The sequence below is a fragment of the Ipomoea triloba genome, chromosome 1, assembly GCF_003576645.1.
Source record: "Ipomoea triloba cultivar NCNSP0323 chromosome 1, ASM357664v1".
Classification (NCBI taxonomy): Eukaryota; Viridiplantae; Streptophyta; class Magnoliopsida; order Solanales; family Convolvulaceae; genus Ipomoea; species Ipomoea triloba.
This window is the reverse complement of record NC_044916.1, coordinates 34,766,098-34,788,106: the sequence shown is the minus strand read 5'-3', so window position 1 is coordinate 34,788,106 and position 22,009 is coordinate 34,766,098. Positions and strand designations below refer to the sequence as shown.

Sequence of the window (22,009 nt, the reverse complement as noted above, 5' to 3'; positions counted from 1 at the left end):
TGGATCCTGGATCAAAGTAATGAGGTACAAAATTTCATAACGCAAAATACAAAAAATCACAACAAAAGACACATAAAAATGTTATATTTACTTATTTTACAAATCTGATTTAGGTACGTAATTTGTGTTCATAGGCACAAAATTTCAAAATGCAAGACACATAAATTCATAACATAATACACAATTACTAGTTTTTTTCAAATAAAATATTAATACGATTAAAATACATAATTTCATAACACAATACAAAAAACACACTACTAACATAAAATGCATATATATGTACCAAGATCTACAGTGCACGGTGAATCTTTGTCCATGGTATAAGGATTGCGAAACTCCAAAGTAGGTACCACTCACAATTAGTAGGACAACAACCAAATTGAAGATTTAATGCTTTCTCAATCGAATGAAACTTTCCAACCATAATAGAATATGACCAACGCATCTTTCACCGACATCACACTACTCCATTTTGGCTTTATTAATTAATCAAAGGCGCAATTACAAACCAAACTACGACTTATAGTCAAATACATTGCTGCATTTAACTAAAATATCTTATAATTTATTGCATGCGTCAAAACTCATAACATTCTATATGACTATATCTTTAAGAATGTCTTACTTAACCATATCCACAAAAGCGTAATTCTTTTGCCCCTAACATCTTCACATCTCAAGTCGACATAAGTAAATCACAGTAACTCAGCAGTTCATGTTGATGAGTAAATCATGCAATTATTATGTTGACAAAAATGCAATTATTATGTTATAACTTTAGTGAAAGTAAAATCAACGTTTTAATTTTATAATTAATGCTCAGTATGTTTTAAGACATTAATAGATAGATTTTAAGTATTAGATGTTTATATTATAGGCAATACTTTAATTTGTTTCTACGTAACCATATTTGCATAATGAAATATTGGAATCCACAATTAACAGCATTTTCTATATTTCAAAATCAATGCATTAATATCTGGGACATAATGTATTGATATTTGCTAATATTGTGGGGATACTTGCCCCAGATTATTTGTATGTATGTATAGACCTATATAATTTCAATTCTTCGGTTTTATTTTCTCATTTTTTAAATTTATTTATCTGATCTTTTTATTTTACATTATGCATAATTTATTTTCAAATATAAAATATACAAGTAGATGTATTATTTATTTCTTGATAAAAAAAATAAAAATTTCAGCCTAAGGTTTTTGGCTCTATAAATAGTTGTAAAATCTTACCTATACTTTGACCCATCATATCTTCTCTCTTCTTCTAAGTTGTAACCATGAGACTCCATGGCTTCGCAGCCGTGTTTTGGGTGGCATTGCTCCTTATCTCCGCCCACTCGGCTCCGCCGCCGTTCTCCTGCGATCCCTCCGACCCGCAAACCAAAACCTTCGGCTTCTGCAAGCCGGATCTCTCCATCCGCCTCCGAGTGAGGGATTTGGTCTCCCGGCTCACGCTGGACGAGAAGATCTCCCAGCTGGTGAACTCCGCCGCCGCCATTCCCCGCCTGGGCATTCCCGCATACAACTGGTGGTCGGAGGCGCTGCACGGAGTCGCCAACGCCGGACAAGGCATTTCGTTGAGCGGTCCGATCAGCGGCGCCACCAGCTTCCCTCAGGTCATCCTCACCGCCGCGTCTTTCGACCAGGACCTCTGGTACCGCATTGGCCAGGCAATTAACACAAAACTCCATCTCAGCTCGTTTCGATTAGTAGTTAATAATTTGATTTGTTTTGTTTTTTCTTGAATTGATTTGTCGTTGTTAACTGAAGGTGATCGGGAAAGAGGCGAGGGCGGTGTACAATGGAGGTCAAGCTTCGGGGCTCACGTTCTGGGCACCAAACATAAACATATTCAGAGACCCAAGGTGGGGGAGAGGCCAAGAAACGCCGGGAGAAGACCCGACAACCACCGGGAAATACGCGGTGGCGTTCGTGCGAGGAGTACAAGGTGACAGCTTCCAAGGTGGTCGGATAGGGAATCATCTTCAAGCTTCCGCTTGCTGCAAACACTTCACTGCCTATGATTTGGAGAACTGGAATGGATTCCGACGTTATGGATTCAATGCCATTGTAAGCTTCTTCTCCTTCTTATTCTTCTTTTAATCTTTTTTTTAAAAAAAAAACAAACAAACAAATTTTTTTAGGGTGGTGCTCAGGTTTTGATTGTTTTTTTTTTTGCAATAACAGTACAACGGTCAGTGGTGGGGGACCCGGATTTCACTTTTCTGTCTTTTTAAAAATATATATATAAGAAGAAATTTCGGGACAGTTTTCTATTCGAGATTGTGCATTAATTTTTTTTTGTTAATGTTTCTTATATACATTAATATAGTAATATCTATGGCATCCCGTGCAGTCAAATATGATATATTTAGTTTAGATTCTGTCGTTTAAACCTATCGCATTGGTATTCTGGTGAACTTTTTCTCAGAGTATTTAATTCAAAGATTCGTTTCTATGTTTGGGTGAGTGCCAAAATTTGAAATAGATAATCTTGGACAGATTTCCTCCTTGTGTTTCACTTTTTCTTTATGGGGTGTCGAAATCTAGGGGTTGACTGAAGGCATAAAATGGAAGAGTCTATTTTCATACCATACTCCCGTGACTGGAGGAATAAGTTATTTCATTCTCATTTACCAAAGGAACGGTCCAACCAATTCACCTAAATTCCAACATTTTTATGCTAATTTTTCACTCAATCTTACATACATGTTTAAACCATAAATTTTGCCTACTAATTATATGACTATATATACCTTTTAATTTTTAAGGGTATTAGTAAAGAAAATACAACTAGCGCTTATAAATATAATAAGATTGTAATTTGGATAACCTTAATCGAATTGGTTGAGCAGTTTAATTTGTAAGCACACGGTTTGAAGTTTGATTCTTTATAGAAATTACTGAAAACTTAGGTTGGTTTACCAAGTTAGCTCCTTAGTCTTTAAGTAGCTAACTACAAACTTTCTTGTAGGTTGTGATTGTTGATTGATATTTAATGAAATTGAGTTTATTAATAATTTATAAACGTAACTAGATTTTAATTTAATGAATTCTAATTTATACTTTGGAGTAGAATGGACGTTGCCTCTAAAATGGGAGGAAGGTCCCACCGTCCCACAAACCAATACCATTTAAGCATTGGGACCAAGTAGACCGGCATTATTTGACGTGGGGCTGGGTCATAAGCTTATATTTTATACTTTTTCTTTGGAACATAGGAGGAGGAGGAATCTAATAAAAGATAACGTTATATATATATATATATATATATAATTTGAACAAATTGGCATGGGTGCCAGTGTAGTCTCATCACTTTAAAGGGGTAGAGATCAAATTTATTTATTTTTTCATATGAAAAAAACAATATCGTCATCATTTGTTGAGTATAATACAACTTAAATGTATCTCTTATATTTGGGATTTACTCGAATATCTTTAGGTTGAACCAAAAAAAATTATAACTAATTTAAGATGTTTATATATAGGTGACGAAACAAGACATGTCAGATACATTTCAGCCACCATTTCAAGAGTGCGTACAAAAAGCTCGAGCCAGCGGAATCATGTGCGCCTATAACAGTGTTAATGGGATCCCAAGCTGTGCCGATCAAAATCTTCTCACCAACGTTGCTCGTCGCCAATGGGGTTTTCATGGGTACTATATATATTTATATGCCTTTGAAGTTTCATGTTTCTTTTATTAACAATGTTTTTAAAATTCAATATTTTGATTATATTTAGGTACATCACGTCAGACTGTGACGCGGTCTCAAATGTTTTCCAAGACCATAAGTATACCAAAACTCCCGAAGACACCGTCGCAGCTGTACTCAATGCAGGTATCAATACACTCCTTATTTTCACTATAAATTAATTAATAACTTCATCAAACATAAAGTACAAATGCCCACTCCACACTAGCTAGCTTAAATATGATATTGGGATTTTAGACTTAACCCATGTGAGTGTTAGTTGGTCCAACCTGACAGCAAATAATTGACTAGTCTTAAACACTGCATCATGAAGCTTGATGTCTTCTCTCATTTGGTCCATTAGCAATCTTATCCCATTGTAATAGTAGCATGTATGTTACGTTGACACCACACCTAATCTGCCAGGTTAGCAGTATAAAGAGTATGCCGACACACTTATAAATCATGTTAGGAAAAAAAAAATCAGAAATCCACACAGACAGTTTAGTTCTTTCTTGGGTGGTAAATTGTGAGCAAAGACACAAGATGAGATTCATTGTGGTGGGCACCGGGCTAGTTATCCCACCTAATGGACAATGTGATTTACTTCTCCAGGCCACTATCGACAATGCACATGTCATGGGCCATTCGGATAGGTTTAAGCAATTCAGAGCTAATTTATTTTGAATTAATGCATTATTTATGTGACAAATATAAACAGGGATGGATGTGAACTGTGGCCAGTATTTGGCAAAGTACACAAAATCAGCAGTTGAGAAGAAAAAGGTGTCCGAAGATCAAATAGACAGAGCTCTTCACAACCTTTTTGGCATTAGGATGAGATTAGGACTCTTCTCTGGGGACCCCAAAAACCTGTCTTATGGTGGCATTGGCCCTGATCAAGTCTGCAGCCAAGACCACCAGAATGTAGCCCTGGAAGCCGCAAGAAAGGGCATTGTCTTGCTCAAAAACTCTGCCAAGCTGCTCCCACTATCCAAGACGAAAACCGCGTCCCTTGCTGTGATAGGGCCTAATGCCAACACTGCAAATGTCCTCCAAGGAAACTACTATGGCCCTGGATGCAAATCTGTTGAAATACTCAAAGCCTTGCAGGGCTATGCCAAGTATGCCCCGTTCCACCCGGGCTGCAATGCAGTGAACTGCACTTCTGCTGCAATAGGCGAAGCTGTGGAGCTGGCAAAGAAGGCGGATCAGGTGGTTCTTGTCATGGGACTGGACCAAACTCAAGAGCGGGAAGATGTAGACCGCGTGGACTTGCTGCTCCCCGGGCAGCAAGAGAGCCTCATTACTAGTGTTGCTGAGGCTGCAAAGAAGCCTGTCATACTCGTGCTGCTGAGTGGAGGCCCCGTGGATGTTTCCTTCGCGAAATCCAACCCGAAAATAGGCAGCATCCTGTGGGCGGGCTATCCAGGCGAAGCAGGCGGCCTAGCACTTGCAGAAGTGATATTTGGTGACTATAATCCTGGTAAGAACCCAACATTATTCCTCAAACTCTCAAAGTTATTCTGAAAGAACAACCTTATTTAACCCAATTGTCTTGCAGGAGGAAAATTGCCTGTCACCTGGTACCCTAAAGATTACATCAAAATCCCAATGACAGACATGAGGATGAGGGCTGATCAATCCACGGGCTACCCTGGCCGAACCTATAGATTCTACACTGGCCCTAAAGTTTTCGAGTTCGGGTATGGTCTTAGCTACACTACATACTCTTATGAGTTCACTTCTGTCACATCCACCACAATAAACTTGAACCAACTGGCAACTGTGAAGAGAGCCGAGGGATTGGATTCAGTCCATTACATATCAGTAGAGGAAATTGGAGAGGAAACCTGTGAGAATGCAAAGTTCTCAGCCATTATTGGGGTTCAAAACTCTGAAGAAATGGATGGAACTCACCCTGTGCTGCTTTTCATCAAGCCTGCTAAGGGGAGAGAAGGGAACCCATTGAAACAGTTGGTTGGGTTCCAAAGTGTGAACTTAAAGGCCGGCGAAAGAACTGAAGTTCAGTTTGAAATCAGCCCTTGTCACCATCTCAGCAGCGCCAACAAAGATGGGTTAATGATGATTGAAGAGGGGTCTAGTTTGCTAGTTGTAGGGAACACTGAACACACTATTGACATTGTAATTTGAATCCTTAAATTAGTGTTTCTTTTGCTTTGTTTTCGTCTGTCCAAGAACAGTTGACAGCATCTTCACTTCCAGTTGATGTAATAGAAGCAAGAATTAATTACAATGAGAACAACTTGGGCAATGTCAACCTTTTAAGCTTGTTTAGCTGTACTGAGTAGCAGTTGCTAAAGCTGGCTATGGTGAGTGTCAAAATCCAAGATGCAAGCAAAGTTCCATACCTATAGTAATCTTCAATCTTCACCAACCTGCTAAATGATGACTCTGAATTATCATAACTGCTGTCTTTCCTGCATTTGTAGTCTGTACTCTTCATGAAATTTGCTGCCACTATCCAATGGCAGCTCGCAAACACACGAGAGGTAAACTACACTATGACATGTTCCACTGAGAATGTATTGGCAAGGCCCAGTCAAGTTGGTTGGAATTTTTACTTAGTAACCATAACGTTATAAGTTCAAACTTCCAATGAGAGCGATTTATTGATTTTCTTGGTTTGAGCCGGCAAGCAGCTCGCAAACCCAAAATAGGTAAACTGCACAATGACATATTTGACTGAGAAATATTAGTAGGGGCAACCCTATTCAAGTTGGTCAGGTTGTTGATTCGGTAACCACGAGATTATAAGTTCAACTAATAAACTCGCCGTGAGAGCGGCCTATTGACTTTCTTGGTTTAAATAGGCGGAATTTACCATGTGTACACCATCTGATAGTAGTTGTGAATTTCTCCCGCCACTCAAAAAAAGAAAAAAAAAAAGACCCTTTAAGTGAAAAGGTGTTCGTAATAATCGAATTGAGCTCATGACTTTTTAGTACAAGAATCTCGATCATCCTTTCGGTGCAATTTCTCATCATTTTAATTTTTAAACAATATATAGTTTGAGGTTGTGAAGCATGACAATGATCCGTCAATTGCTGTGAACATAAGGCTCGCGGTTGTTGACAAATATTTCAGCACTTGGTTCAGTAGTTCACGGGCTTGCAATTATATTGTCATAGATTTGTACAATAAAGGTGTACGTGTGTACATGCGTACGTACCAACCATTACTAGGAAACTAAGTTCATGGATATATTTGATTCCCTTCAAATTTTTAACCCCAAGAGGTGTGGTGTAAATCTAAGACGAATTGAAGCATGAGGACAAAAGGCTCGACTTTAGAATCAGTCACACTGAAAGGTCATGTCAACTAGACATGAGCTCATCAAATGTATTTGAAAGATTGGAATTAACTAAAAGCTAGTTAAAGAAATGGGATGGTATCAAACATCCACTTGAGCATCTACCATGTGTTACTCGTGGATGTTGCCACCATGCCATGGTGGATTTCATAGGCCTCGTGATGCTTGACAAATCATTATATTGTTGTAGTTTTGTACCTTTTTTTTTTTTTGAGAAATGTAGTTTTGTACTTTTGTATTGCTTTAGTGGTGATTAATACTCCAAGACTTTGCAGCCCATTAGATGCATTAGGCCACCAAGTAGCTAGCTAGTAGACACCATGGCCCAAAGTCTAAAGATTGGCCTATTTCATAATACTGGGCAAATTATTTTATGGACCCAAATAACCAGATCCAAAATACATAATTTACATATTAAATGTTGACAATTTACATACTGAATGTTTACAATTTGAATTGTAAACATTCAGTATGTAAATTGTGATGGGTCCACAATTTCACACTATAAGGTGAACCTGAATTCATGGTATAACTATTTATAATATTGTGGCTTAAACAATGAAACCGGTGAAAGACAAATTAGTATTGAATATAAAGTGACTGTATTACAACAAAATGATAGTTTGTGCCTATTGACAGGCTCAAAGCTAATGGTCTAAGTTAACGATAGGATCAATATATGCCTCCAACAACTAAGGAGGAGTAATAGTATATCGATGATTCGATGGCAGGATTTCTTAGCTCTTAGCTTGAAGAAAAATAGTAGTACATTAAACACCTGCCCTACTGTGGAATTATTTTGTTGTTGAATTATCAATAATCATTAATAGTCCTATTATTACTCTTCTTTTGATACATTTTAATTTATCATATGATTCTACGACCAAGCTAAGCCCAACCATTTAAGTTTTTCTTCTTCAACTTTTTTCACATCCAACAAGAAAAGAGATAAAGTACAGACAACTTTAATTTTTTTTTAAAATATCTAATAGGACCCACAAAAAATCACCTCTTTTATAATAACTCTCACATTTCTTCTATTTTCTCAATCTTTATTTTTCAAAAATCTGACAAAAAATGACCCCAAAAATTCCATCTTTCTTGAAATGCTATAACCACATTATAAATTTATAATTAACTCATTATTCTTAGTTAGGACTTAGAGTCAGAGCTGTATTGCAGTTTGACATTAGCCAAGTTTCACAATGCCTCACTATGATTAGAATGAGCATCAATCACATCAATAGCCGAAAAGAAACTATATAATCCAATATCTATCTTGAAACATAAATTCACACACTATTTGATCCCCAAATAGAAGAGGTTAGTATGAAAATGGTATCCCTATAATTTAAGCCTGATATTGTGTTAGAATGAGTTAAAGAATTCAATGGAACATGATTCATAGAGTTGTGTGGATTATAAATAAAATATATTAATTGTGTATATAAAGTATATTATTTAAAATTATATTATTTGAATACTGAAAGTACATTAATTTGTATACTATCAAATAATGTACATTTTGTACACAAATAATATACATTTAGTACACAAATAATGTACTTTTAATATATTAAAAAGATACTTGCTTTAAAAAAATATACATTATATTTAATGAACATACATAATTTGAGTAATGAAAATACATTATTTTGTATAATGTACATTCAATACACAAATTAAATAATGTACTTTTAGTATATTTAAAATGTGATGCCGCTATTGACAAAGACATTGAAAAAATGGGCTTTGGCACTGTTCTAAGAGACAACAATGGGAGCTTTGTTGCAAGAAGATGTGTTCATTGAAATTCCGTGTTTTCACCAAAGGAAGCCGAAACTACTGCAATAAGAGAAGTTTTGAGCTGGATCAAACAATTGATATGACGAGGAAAATTGTAACTATTATCCAATGATGTGTACTGAGTAAACTTCGTTAATTTGTAAAAATGTAATATTTTTTGTCTATAAAAATGTTATATTTTAACTAAAAAAAAATACTACATATTTAACGTGAAATGATTGCACACACATAAAGAAAAATTTTGAGCCAGTCATACACATGACATATTCATATATAATATAATATAAATAATTTATTAAATAAGTTACCGAACACCATTGTAATTATATATATATATATATATATATATATATATATATATATATATATAAAGGAAGGTCAGTTGACATAAAAGCAATGTTAATTTTGATATTATTTATTAATTTAATCTCATTAATATTTCAAACAATATAAAGTACCTTTATAACGTTTTTATATTGTTAATACTAAATATGGCAATTAATTTGAGGAAATCAACAAGCCACTTTAGATTGCGCCTATACGGTCCTGTAGAAGTAGGTGTGGGACTGTGGGAGTTATGGAAGTGTCCAAGCGGGGATTAATAGAACTGGCTATGGTGGAGTCATACGCAATAATGCAGGAGACTTGATTAGAGGCATTATGTGCAGAACCAATTTGGATGATCCTGCTATCGTGGAAGCCCAAGCAATTGTTGAGTGTCTTAACTGGGCATGGCAAGAAGGCTATCGTGACTTGGAAGTCCAATCGGATGCAAAGAACATTATTCAATGGATCCATGAGGGCTCGGTCGGACGAGGACCCATTCGCCATCTCATCGAGGGAGCGCAGCAATGGCTCAACAGAGACTGGAGGATCTCTTTCCGGGTGATTTATCGTGAGCAAAACAAAGTTGCAAACCGCCTTGCGAAGTTTGGGGCCACTCAGGATGAAGAAAGGAGAGTTGTGGACTTATGCCCAACTGGGAGTGAGGACGTTTATTTGGATGATTTGGTGCATGTCACCCGTGCCCGCAGAGTGGTGGAGTTAGCTCATTAGCTATCTCCCCTGGGGTAACCCCCCTCCCCCTTCCGATTTAAAAAAAAAGAAATTTTACTTCTTTTTTTTTTTTGAAAACCAAGAAATTTGACCTTAGTTGTGGGCAAATAAATCACTGGCGCGGTGCACTAAAAAATAACAAAAATATATTCCATTATTATTATTATTATTTATTATTATTATTTAGATTGTTTTTAACGTTTAATTCTTCTTATAGTTATCTTTGAACCTTATCAAGTACGGAGTATCATAAGTAATCTTCTTTTAATTCTTTCCTTGCTAAATGACACCTAATGAATAGACGACATTTACTCTAAATATCTCATCACTCTTGTCATGCACCAAATCGATGATCAATAATAGGTACTAAAAAGAGAGAGAGAGAGAGAGAGATGTATCCCAAAAGACTAGCTCAATATATGATAAAAATCATTGAGTTTGATTCTATTTGACAATTTATTATCGAACCGATATAAAATCACGTCATCTTGATATTTAGTTGATTGATCTTCTTAACTCACGACAGAGTTGGTAAAATCATAAAAATAGTTTTATTATTATGTCAATGAATATTAGGGTTAATTCAATAGATAAAAATAATACTCTTATTATAAGTAAAGAGCGATGTTACATTCCTTTTTAAATTTGACCTTACAACATTGACATATTTACGTGACAATATTCTTTTTTTTTACTCATAAGTTGATTATTTATCTTTCTTTTATATATTAGGTTTCCCTATGCTAATAATTAGGCCCCAAAAATATATGCCCAAAGGCGCTGAATGAGGTATATCACGAGTCACTCAATTAATTATTAGTCTCCACCTCTGCATGTACAATATGCGCACAATGAGTCTTCATCATATTTGATCAATTTTTTGGACTTTAAATTCCGAATTGATTAGTTTTTAACAATATGATGTTAATTAGTTCACAAATAAAGTTTTTTATTATCACATAAAGAAAGAATAATTATCGTATAAGGCCATCTGACTTGAAATATATAATATTTTTTTAATTAAAATATAAGATAATTTCACACCAAATTTATTCTAAATATTATATTTTAATTAAAAAATATTATACATTTCATGTGAAATGATGTCACACCAGAATTATTATAAAAAAAATATAAAAAAACAAGATTCATCACTTATTTTAAAAAATATAAAACGAGCACCTTAACTAATGACTACGAAGATTAAACAAGAATCTCACGCAAAGGAACAAACCAAGATAGGGTGGCACGAGAACCCCGCACTAACTTCCAAATGTACCCTTGAATCTCCAAACACGTCAATTTGTCGATGCAGTCAGCAAATAAGTCGAAACCTAAGGGCAAATAGGTAATCAGACACCCGATAATTATTTTTTAGAGTTAATTCCATTTTTTGTCATAGATTTATAGGTGGAAATCCACTTTTAGTCCTGTTTGTTCAAAACATCCACTTTTGATCATGGTATTATTGTGTCATGACCATTTCTGGTCCTCAAACAACAAAACTGTTTAAATTTCGTCAAATACAAAAGCATTTCAGTCTTCAATTATGATTTCTTTTTCAAAAAATAAACATAAAAAATATAATGGGTCAACATATTTTGTATAAAAAAAATCAAAATGTCATTGTATTTAACGAAATTTTAATGATTTTCTTGACGAAGGACAAAAAATAGTCATGCAACAATAATACTACGATAAAAATGGATGTTTTGAAAAAAGTAGACTACAACCTATAAATCTAGGACAAAAATGAAATTAACTCTATTTTTTAAGGATGGATTGGATATTATTATATGTTTACGGTATTATTATTAACCTAAATAAGGCAACCGTTCAGATTTATCTCGTACCGGAAATTTAAATCAACGGTGAGAGGGCGGCGATGAGGGCTTCCTATTCCTATAAATACCCCTTGCTACCTCATCCCTCTTCGTTGCATTCGTTCCTCTCCTCTCTCTCGCTCTCTACGCACTTTTCTCTCTCTCTCTCTCTAGAGAAGAAAATCAACATAAAGCTCACAACTCCAATAGGATAGAAAGGGAAAAAAAAAATTTTTTCTCGTTTTCTATTATTATTAATTATTAATTAATTAATTTATTTCGCTGTCCCCCCACTCTCTCTCTAGATTTGGTGCTCCTAAGAGGTATTTTCCTCTCTCCCAATACCCTATTTGACTTATTTATTCATTCATTTTTATTTATTTTTCCTTGAGAAATATTGGTCAGTTTACAGAGGAAATTAGATCGAAATTAGCTGTTTGGAATGTGTGTGCTGAAACTTGAATCGATCTGATATTGAACAAAAAGCGAAAATTTGGATCTTTGTTAATCAATTAATCACGAACAGGGAAGAGTAATTAATATTATTATTAATCAATCATTATTGCTTATGTGCGGTGTAAACACAGGAAGCCCTAGTGAGATTTCAAGTTTATTTGCGTGCTGCGTCTTGGTTTATTCGATATATCAGGGGAGATTTTGTCTGGAAATCAAATGGCAGCCAGTTAGGGTTTTTAGGTAAGTTTGGATTCTTGCTCTATCTTACTTGTGGAATGTGTTGTGGATTTTTTTTATTCATGTTTAACTTTATGGTAGGATATGGTTTGAATATGGTTGCGAGACATGGGGTGTTGGGGATAGGCTTCCAGTTATCTTGGTGCTGCCTAATTAATTGCTTAGTGAATTCTTTGAATTGGAAGGATTGTTGCAAATATGTGGAATTTTTTTTTAGATGCAATTTTTTGGCCATTACCCTTTTCAAAATAGGTAGAATTAGTGAATTGGAAACACATAACAAGGATGAGAACTTCTGATTAATGCCCATTTCATTCATTTACTATCCTTATAGTTTTGGGACTGCTTTTTCCAAAATGCAATGGAAGACTTTCATCTCGTGTGCATTGTTACTTATGGATCGAGTTTTTAATTGAGTGTTCAGATTTATTATTAGTCTCACTAGTATCACATTGCTGCTTTGTTATATTAATATCAGTGATCACTCTACATAGCTAATCCACCCACTCATATCCCCTGGTTTCCTGTACACTAAGAAGTTACTGCTTTTTTAGATACTGGTATGGATCTGGAAGCAATGTTGTCTTTATCTTCTGGATAATTTGGATTTTAATGCTCACATTGATAAATATTTTCTTTCCTTTTGGTATGCCTTTCACTTAATCTGCCATATTGTTTTTTCAATGGACAAGTAAATGAAAGAAATTGAATTCCTTTCCTTGACATGATGCAAATGGAATAGTGAATGAGGAATATCTTAAGGGGTTATGTGGGCAATTCTTTTGATCTCTAGTTGTGATTAGTTATTGCTACTAAAACGCTTCATCTGCCAATTTGATTTTTGAGGTGGCATGTGAACCTGATCCTGTGTGGCTGCTGTCTTTTTTGTTTGCAGAGGCCTTTACATTTTATCAGGAGCAAGAGGTTGGATTTTTTACCTACTGCCTCTTCTATTTGGTATGCTATGTGCATTTCAGCTAGAAATAATAGACAAAGAGACGGGTATATCCAGAAACTCTAGTTAGTCTATGTGTTGTTTTATATGAAATGGCATCTAAAGGAAGGCTGTTATTTGATCTTAATGAACCCCCCACTGAGGATGATGAGGAAAATGATGGTGTTTCCAGCTCCCAGCCTCAGAGAGCAGTTCCTTCTTCCAGTAATCACACTTCTGACTATTTATCAGCCTCTTCGGGTCCTCAAGGGATAGTTAACAACCATGCCTTTTCACATGCATCTTCTTTATCGATGTTTCAGCCTTTTGTACGTCTAAAAAGCTCTGAGGCTACAAAACCTTTTAATGAACAAGAGAATAGTAGTGGGGATATGGCATTAAATGTAGGTTCATCATTGATAAGTAATGGAAAGGAACATCATAATATTACTGGGAATACAACATTAAATGTACATTCATCATTGATAAGTAATGGTCAGGATATGAAGGCTGTGCTCCACCCAAATTTGAGCTTTGTAGGTACACAAGTTATTGAGAAAGAGGAAGGTGAATGGACTGATGCAGAGGGATCTCCAGATATATGCAGAAATTCTGAAATCCATGAACATCCGAGTTCTGTGGATGATAAAGTTCAAGAGGAGAAAAGTACTGTTGATAAGGTTAACAAAATTGAAAATGTTGTTTCTATGAAGAGTATTTCTCAAAGCATTGAAAACATGAAGGATGAAAATAGCAATGCTCCCTCCCTAGGACCAGATAAAGACACAAATGAAGGGAAAAGCAGTAATAGCCGAATTTCAGAAAGCAATGGCAAAGGTGACAACTCTATGGAAGGTCAGGAGGACACTAGCTTAATGCCAAAGCAAAGAGAAATTCGAGGAGTTGAAGCAAGTCATGCGCTGAAGTGTGCCAGTAATTTTGCAAAGCGTCCCAGGCTTGATCAGCAGAAGGAAGCAATGCTTGGAAAGAAGCGTAGCAGGCAGACCATGTTCCTTGATCTGGAAGATGTTAAACAAGCAGGCCCCTTGAAGAGTACAACTAGGCGGCAGAACTTTCCAGCAACTGTTACGACTCGCACTGTAAAAGACACTCAGTCGAACATTCCAATTGCTGACAGGAGTGGGGAAAAGCAGGTGCAGCCATTTACTAAGGATATGAAGTTGGTTGATTCATCATATAATGAAGGAAGTAGTTCTGTGGAACCTAATGGCTCTAAATCAGAGTGTAATGGTGATATGCATGTAGGATCTTTAAGTTTTTCCAGAAGGATGAATAGTTCTGCCAATCTTGCAGCAGAGACTCCAGCACCATCAATAAATAGACAGAGTTCTTGGAATCAACCTTCAGATCAGAGGCAAATGCAAGCTAAGAGTTCCCAGCCTCCTATTAGGAAGCCTGCCTTGGTCGGCCAAAACTCAATGGATCCAAAATTGGGAGCAAAAAAGGTTCCTTCAAAGAAGCTACCTGTTGTAACTGCCCAATACCATGATACATCAGTTGAGCGTCTTCTGCGTGAGGTGACGAATGAGAAGTTATGGCATCAGTCAGGTATCTAATTCTTTTTCCAATAAATAATCATGTTTTTTAAAGCTTTAGTTTTACTTATTGTGCTGTTGATTTTGGCTGTGTAAATTCATGTTAACCAATTTTAACCTCCAACTCCAAATATGGAATATCCAATATTGTGAGATGAAAATATAACCATGATCAAGCTATATGTGGGGTTGTAATTTTTGTTTTGAGTTTGAGTTTGAGATGAAAATATAAACATGACGTAACTTTTTTTTTTTTGGCTGCTTTACCTGAAAGATTTACTGGAAGATAAAAACCGTTATGGATAATATTATTTGGTGTAACCAGGCTTAGTTAAGTCCTGCTGCTTGATGATTCATTCGTTTTTCTGTTTCAACTATCTTCATTTAAGAGGCACTTAACTGCTGGCTGAAACATTTTTCTGGTTCCTGATAATATTGGCAATAGTTTTTGGTGATAATTGTTTGTTCTCTCTTGCAATGCTAATAGCTGAGGAGATTAGTTTTGAATTGATATTTTCTTTCCTGGTGTTTTTTTTTAAATCATGGATTGCAACCTGCACCCCACAATGTGATATTTTGGTAAAAAGAGCATTTGCTGTAATAGTTTATTAAGTGAGTGGTGATCTTTCTATTACTCAGGCCCACACATTAAGGAGGGGATCCTACAGCTTCATCTGGTGGGCATCTCTACTGTCCGGAAAGCTTGTGGGATGACAGATTGTCTCCTAGAAAATTAATTCAATAATTATTAGTTTGTTTGCAGGGACCATAATAAATAATTATAGTCATATGAAGATTTTCATAGTGTGCATTCTTTATTAGCTCTGCTTATCTGTAGACCTTTTGGGTTGATAAACATGGGAAAGTTACCACTACTGTTTTTCTTATGCATGTGATGTTTTGTTTTGTTGTGATATCTGAAATTCTTCTCATTTATAATTTTTTTTGAAGTTGCTTTGATGCTAGCACCTTTGTAAGCATCAACGAGTTCTCTCATTCTCAATGTTTCAGGAGTGTTATATGTGCCCTCACTTCTTTCTGTATATGTCTGACTTATGCTCTAGATTGATATTTCACATTACATCTCTATTTTGCCTCTTATGTGTGGATTAGCACTTATTATATTCTTTTGCATTTCAGATAAAACAGAGCTACAGTGTGTTCCTGGTAGCTTTGACTCTGTGGAAGAGTATGTTAGAGTGTTCGAACCTCTGCTTTTTGAGGAATGTCGAGCCCAACTGAGCAGTACTTTGGAGGAGGTAACTGAATCAGGATCACACATCAAAGTCTATGTAAAAAATGTTGAAAGACGTGAAAGAGGTAGTTTTACGTATGCTATTTTATAAGATTATACTCATTATGTTCTTGTAGTGTTCAACAATTAGATAGTGGTAGTATATATGTTTATTATACTGTTACTTTGCAAATGCATTCAAAATTAGGTTATTATTTAACCTAAATGAATAGTTGAAAAGGACAAATATTTCCAAGAGCTTAATTTCAAATATTTTAAAATTCAAACCACAACAATCTCATCAGGAAAAAAAAAAAGGTTATGAAAATACAGATTTATGATTTAATTTTGATGTGATAATTTTCTTATATTCACGTGTCAGCACATTCTATCTACACGGCAATATTTGATTCCTAGGTGTAAAAGTCAGTGCAGTCATGATGTATGATTAAATAAGCTTTCTTTGTTGAATATTTATAATGGTTTAGCTCAATCTCAAAAAAATTATGTGAGGCAATCCAAATACTTGCGAAAATATGAAAATAGATTATTATTTCTGTATGATTATTTGTAATTTCCTCCCAAGTCTTCCACATCATCTCAATTTAGTTAATGAGGAGTTAGTGTAACTAATAACTATAGCCATTCTTCATTGGTGCTATATTCTTGTTGTTTATTTCTTTTTGTTTGGTTAGCTTTTTCCTCAGCCTCTCTTATTTGCAGGATGGTATGATGCGATACTTCTTCCAGAAAGTGAGTACAAATGGACATTCAAAGAGGGAGATGTTGCAGTTCTTTCGACTCCTCGACCTGGATCAGGTTTATATATAGACTCTTGTTGGAATTATGAGATTGCATATCAAATTATTTTAGCTAACTATGATACAAATTTTATAAAGCAGTCAGATTGCGGAGAGGCTTTGGGGTTGATGAAGAGCCAGAGATAAATGGTCGTGTGGCTGGGACAGTAAGGCGGCATATACCTATTGATAAAAGGGACCCTCCTGGGGCAATCCTACACTTCTATGTTGGGGATTCTTATGACAACAGGTCAGTGTTCTGCACTAAGCAAATACATATTTTCAGGGCAAACCATTGAGAAAAAGATACTTGTTATTGTTTCAGCAAGATCGATGATGATAATATTCTGAGGAAATTACAACCAAGGGGCACCTGGTTTCTGACTGTGCTGGGCTCTCTTGCAACCACCCAAAGAGAGTATGTTGCTCTGCATGCATTCCGCCGGCTTAATTCACAGGTACTAACTAAAGTATGTTTTGTGATTACGAAGTTTTTGTTTTAGTAAATGCCCTTTTTCTGATGAAGTAACAATGTTGTTTATTCTCTATGTTAGATGCAAAATGCTATTCTCCAACCTAGTTCTGAGCATTTCCCCAAATATGAGGAGCAGACACCTGCAATGCCTGACTGCTTCACACCAAACTTTGTTGAGTATTTGCACAGGACTTTCAATGCCCCCCAGTTAGCAGCAATCCAGTGGGCTGCAACACATACAGCTGCTGGGACTAATGGGATTGCAAAGAGGCAAGACCCATGGCCTTTCACCCTGGTACAAGGCCCCCCTGGTACAGGTAAGACACATACTGTCTGGGGAATGCTAAATGTGATACATCTTGTTCAGTATCAGCACTATTATACTGCACTTCTGAAGAAATTGGCACCTGAAAGCTATAAGCAGAATAATGAGAGTAACTTGGATAATGTTGCCTCTGGATCTATTGATGAAGTCCTCCTAAGCATGGATCAAAATCTATTTCGCACTCTCCCTAAACTTTGCCCAAAACCTAGGATGCTTGTCTGTGCTCCTTCGAATGCTGCTACTGATGAGTTGCTTGCACGTGTTCTTGATCGTGGATTTATTGATGGTGAGATGAAAGTTTATCGTCCTGATGTTGCCAGAGTTGGGGTGGACTCCCAGACTAGGGCTGCCCAAGCAGTTTCTGTAGAACGAAGAACGGAATTGCTTTTAATGAAGAGTCGTGATGAAGTTCTTGGATGGATGCACCAGTTAAGAAATCGTGAAGCACAATTGTCTCAGCAGATTGCTTGCCTTCAAAGAGAGCTCAATGTTGCAGCTGCTGCTGGTAGGGCACAAGGATCTGTTGGTGTTGATCCTGATGTTCTCATGGCAAGGGACCAAAATCGAGACTCTTTGCTGCAGAACCTTGCAGCAATAGTTGAGCACAGAGATAAAGTGCTTGTGGAGATGTCCCGTCTTGTAATTCTAGAAGGTAGGTTTCGTGCAGGTAGCAACTTCAATATGGAGGAAGCTCGTGCTAATCTCGAAGCTAGCTTTGCAAATGAAGCTGAGATTGTTTTTACAACCGTGTCAAGTAGTGGACGGAAGTTGTTCTCTCGTCTTACTCATGGATTTGACATGGTTGTCATCGATGAAGCTGCCCAAGCCAGTGAAGTGGCTGTTCTTCCTCCTCTCTCTCTTGGTGCAGCACGTTGTGTGTTAGTTGGGGATCCACAGCAGCTTCCTGCAACTGTAATCAGCAAAGCAGCTGGAACATTGATGTATAGCAGAAGCCTTTTTGAGAGGTTCCAACAAGCAGGCTGCCCAACAATGTTGTTATCTGTGCAATATAGAATGCATCCTCAAATTAGGGATTTCCCTTCGAAGTATTTTTACCAAGGTCGCCTTACTGATAGTGAGAGTGTTGTCAATTTGGCTGATGAAGCATATTACAAGGATCCTTTGTTGCGGCCTTACATCTTTTATGACATTACACATGGCCGTGAATCCCATCGAGGCGGATCGGTCTCCTACCAGAATACACATGAGGCACAGTTTTGTCTTAGGTTGTATGAGCATCTTCAGAAAACCTGTAAATCTTTAGGTGTTGGAAAAGTATCTGTGGGTATAATTACCCCATACAAGCTGCAACTGAAATGCCTTCAGAGAGAATTTGCAGGAGTCCTAAGTACAGAGGAAGGGAAAGATATCTATATCAACACTGTCGATGCATTCCAAGGTCAAGAGCGTGATGTCATTATTATGTCTTGTGTCCGTGCATCAAATCATGGAGTGGGTTTTGTTGCTGATATACGCCGGATGAATGTAGCTCTCACTCGTGCACGAAGAGCTCTTTGGGTATGTCCTATATTCATATATACATAATATGCATGCTGAAGTTTGTAAAATATTGGCACTAATGATGGGTACATTAATCTTGATTTTTATTTTTATTGTATCAGGTAATGGGAAATGCCAATGCACTCATACAGTCTGAAGATTGGGCTGCTCTTATTGCTGATGCTAAAACAAGAAAATGTTATATGGATATGGATTCTTTGCCAAAGGACTTATTCATGGTGAAAGGTCCTTCTCATGCCAGAGGTTTAAGACCTGGGCCCCGACCTAGGCTGTATGATTCACAACTGGATTCCAGGTCAGGGACACCTTCTGAAGATGATGAGAAGTCAAACACATCACATGCTCCTCTACGGAATGGGAATTACCGGCAGTATAAGCCACAACTAGAGAATTCTCTGGATGATTTTGATCAATCTGGAGATAAATCTAGAGATGTTTGGCCATATGGTTTACATAAGAGGCAAAATGGGCCTGGAGTTGGGAGAAGAAACTTGTAGCAAGTTTCTCATTATCTGAAGAGTGAATCCCACCTTCCATGCATCATTCAGCATTGCAATGGACCAAAATCGAGATTCTCAAGAAGTGGGGTAATGCTGTAAAGGAATGTGGGACTGGAATGGAGAAATCTTGGAAGAAAGAAGTGACTAACAAGTGCGAATGTTGCATGGAGGTCTCTCCGAGATCACAGATTGCTGCTTGGTTGTGCATGTGCAGGAGGTGCTAAATGAACATACATACGTGCAGGCAGAGCCGCAGAGGTAAGAATTTTGAACATTAGGAAGTCCTGTCACTATACATCCAAACTCTCAACTCAACAATGGACTTGGGAAACTAACCAAGAAACTTTTCTTTTGCTGGTTGCATCTGGTGGGGCAGAAAGAAATTGCTCTGCCCAATGGTTCTCAGCATTTCTGCCTTGATGAAAGTCTCCAAACTTGATTACCTTAGTGGCTGTTGTCAATCACTGGGACTGAAGTCTTGGTCTCGGAGTTGCTGGTATTTGGAGCATTCTCTCTACTCTCTAGTGTGTCATTCAAGTTGTCACTACTGGCTAGTTTGAAGGCACACTTTTCTACACCCTGTACAGAAACATGGTGGATTTACACATATTATTATACTGGAAACTGGAAATGTTGTTGTTGAGTCTGAGAGATGCCATGCCGGACGCTGAACTTCTGTATATATTCAGTTGGTTAAACATAGAATTCTTTCTTAGGTGCATTTCTAAAATATATATCTTCTTTAATATATATATATATATGTTATATTTATTATTTATGAGTTTTGAACATAGGTCTACCATCTAAACAGATGTGTAATTTACTATCAAAAGTCTCATATTTGCTTATTGCTACTTTGGTCCACCAACCAATTTCATCATCCATCCATCATCTAAGTTTGAATTAAGTTTTTTAATAAATCGATAATGTATTAATAATTATTACAAATTAATGATTTGTTACAATAGTAATAACACAATGTCAACAAAGTAAGCTTAGTCTCAATTAATTAGATTTAAAAAAGAAAAAATCCTTTTCATCTCACTTTCTGAAATGGTAAATGAAAATGATTGCATGCCTAAACTAGACTTCTAGAGTCATCAATGATATATATGATAATATATTGTAAATTTCAACCTAAATTTAAGTGTCCTTCAATGCTTTTGTCCCGGAGAAAATTGGTCCGGAGTTATGTACTCTGATTTTTGCATCACATTAAATAAAATTAAACGAGGGAAGTTTCGTTACGTACAAAAAGTTAATTTAATATAGTATAAATATTATATTTGCAATGGACATATTAATCAAGTAAACTATATTTACAAAATTTGTGATACAGTGTTAGTTGTGTGACACAATGTGTTGATTTTGAAATATTAGAGGGAAAAGTATCAAATTTTCCCCATGTAACTCATTCAGATAGTGTAATTAAATCCTTATATTTTACTTAGGAGACTTAATTGCACTATCCGAATGACTTAGGGGGGCCAATTTGACATTTTTTCTAATATTAAATTTGGTTACATAAATGTTGGGATAGCAACACATAAACAATTAATAAACAGAGGAGGACAAAATAAATTTTCATGTTTGAATAGTTTGACGATCTTGACCACAAGCATTTTGTAGTCACCTGCAGATAATATCCTTTTTCTTTTTTTCTCACATGGTGTGCGCCATTCTCCAACTGTAGATCACATTGCTTTTTCTATACATAATAATAAATATATTTACTTGCCCAATATATTACTCCGTATTTAGTATTTATTTAATTAGCAGCAATGCCGCCCATATTTCCTTCTCGCTGATGTAGGCAACCATTTTTCTCGGTTGACTCTCGATATCCATGGCCTTTTGTCCGTTCAAAATCTCTACCACTTCAATCTCCTGAAATCTCGATACCCCCACACAGGTAAACTTAGCACTTGCACGAATCTCGATTTTCTGTTTTTTATTTTTTATTTTTCAATAATTAAGCCTTGATCTTGTTTGTTTTTGTGTTCTAGAATTTTCATAGCGTTTGTACGATTTCGCGGTCTAATTGCGTTGCATTAATAATATGGAGTGTTGTTATTTTTGTAATGATCATGATGGGTCATCCAGGTCGAATTGCTTTTAATAATTAAATTCAGTGGCTGTTCTGATTCCGTCTTTATGGCTAAATGTTGACAGTTGGATATGTGGAACAATTTCAATTATAATTCCGTTTTTTTTTTTTTTTTTTTTTTTTTTTTTAA

The 22,009-nt window shown here is 36.2% G+C and overlaps 3 protein-coding genes across 5 annotated transcripts in view; all 3 read left to right on the top strand.

Annotated features, from left to right (window-relative positions):
* The first annotated feature begins 1,265 nt into the window (after window positions 1-1,265).
* Window positions 1,266-5,996, top strand: LOC115999220 (probable beta-D-xylosidase 7). The gene is made up of 6 exons (XM_031239049.1): window positions 1,266-1,690; window positions 1,791-2,090; window positions 3,509-3,678; window positions 3,765-3,862; window positions 4,437-5,201; window positions 5,280-5,996. Exons 1-6 carry the CDS (start codon window positions 1,298-1,300, stop codon window positions 5,867-5,869), a joined length of 2,316 nt encoding a protein of 771 aa, XP_031094909.1. The 5' UTR covers window positions 1,266-1,297; the 3' UTR covers window positions 5,870-5,996.
* Window positions 5,997-11,857: 5,861 nt separating this feature from the next.
* Window positions 11,858-20,620, top strand: LOC116032436 (helicase sen1). 3 transcript variants are annotated; one of them, XR_004100754.1, is made up of 10 exons: window positions 11,858-12,057; window positions 12,322-12,430; window positions 13,323-14,930; window positions 16,058-16,237; window positions 16,875-16,970; window positions 17,051-17,201; window positions 17,277-17,409; window positions 17,506-19,269; window positions 19,374-20,030; window positions 20,149-20,620. XR_004100754.1 is itself a non-coding variant. In XM_031275007.1 (9 exons), the coding sequence occupies exons 3-9, from the start codon at window positions 13,475-13,477 to the stop codon at window positions 19,767-19,769; spliced, it is 4,173 nt and encodes a 1,390-aa protein (XP_031130867.1). In that variant the 5' UTR covers window positions 11,858-12,057; window positions 12,322-12,430; window positions 13,323-13,474; the 3' UTR covers window positions 19,770-20,620. The 3 variants fall into 3 exon arrangements, 2 of the variants coding, with proteins under 2 accessions (XP_031130867.1, XP_031130857.1); XM_031275007.1 differs by having other exon boundaries at window positions 17,054-17,201; window positions 19,374-20,620; XM_031274997.1 differs by having other exon boundaries at window positions 19,374-20,620.
* Window positions 20,621-21,433: 813 nt separating this feature from the next.
* Window positions 21,434-22,009, top strand: part of LOC116025569 (phosphatidylinositol transfer protein 3) — a 9,243-nt gene continuing 8,667 nt past the window's right edge. The window contains exon 1 of the mRNA XM_031266839.1: window positions 21,434-21,684. The gene's annotated coding sequence lies outside the window, so the exon portion shown is untranslated. The remainder of the gene's footprint in view (window positions 21,685-22,009) is intronic.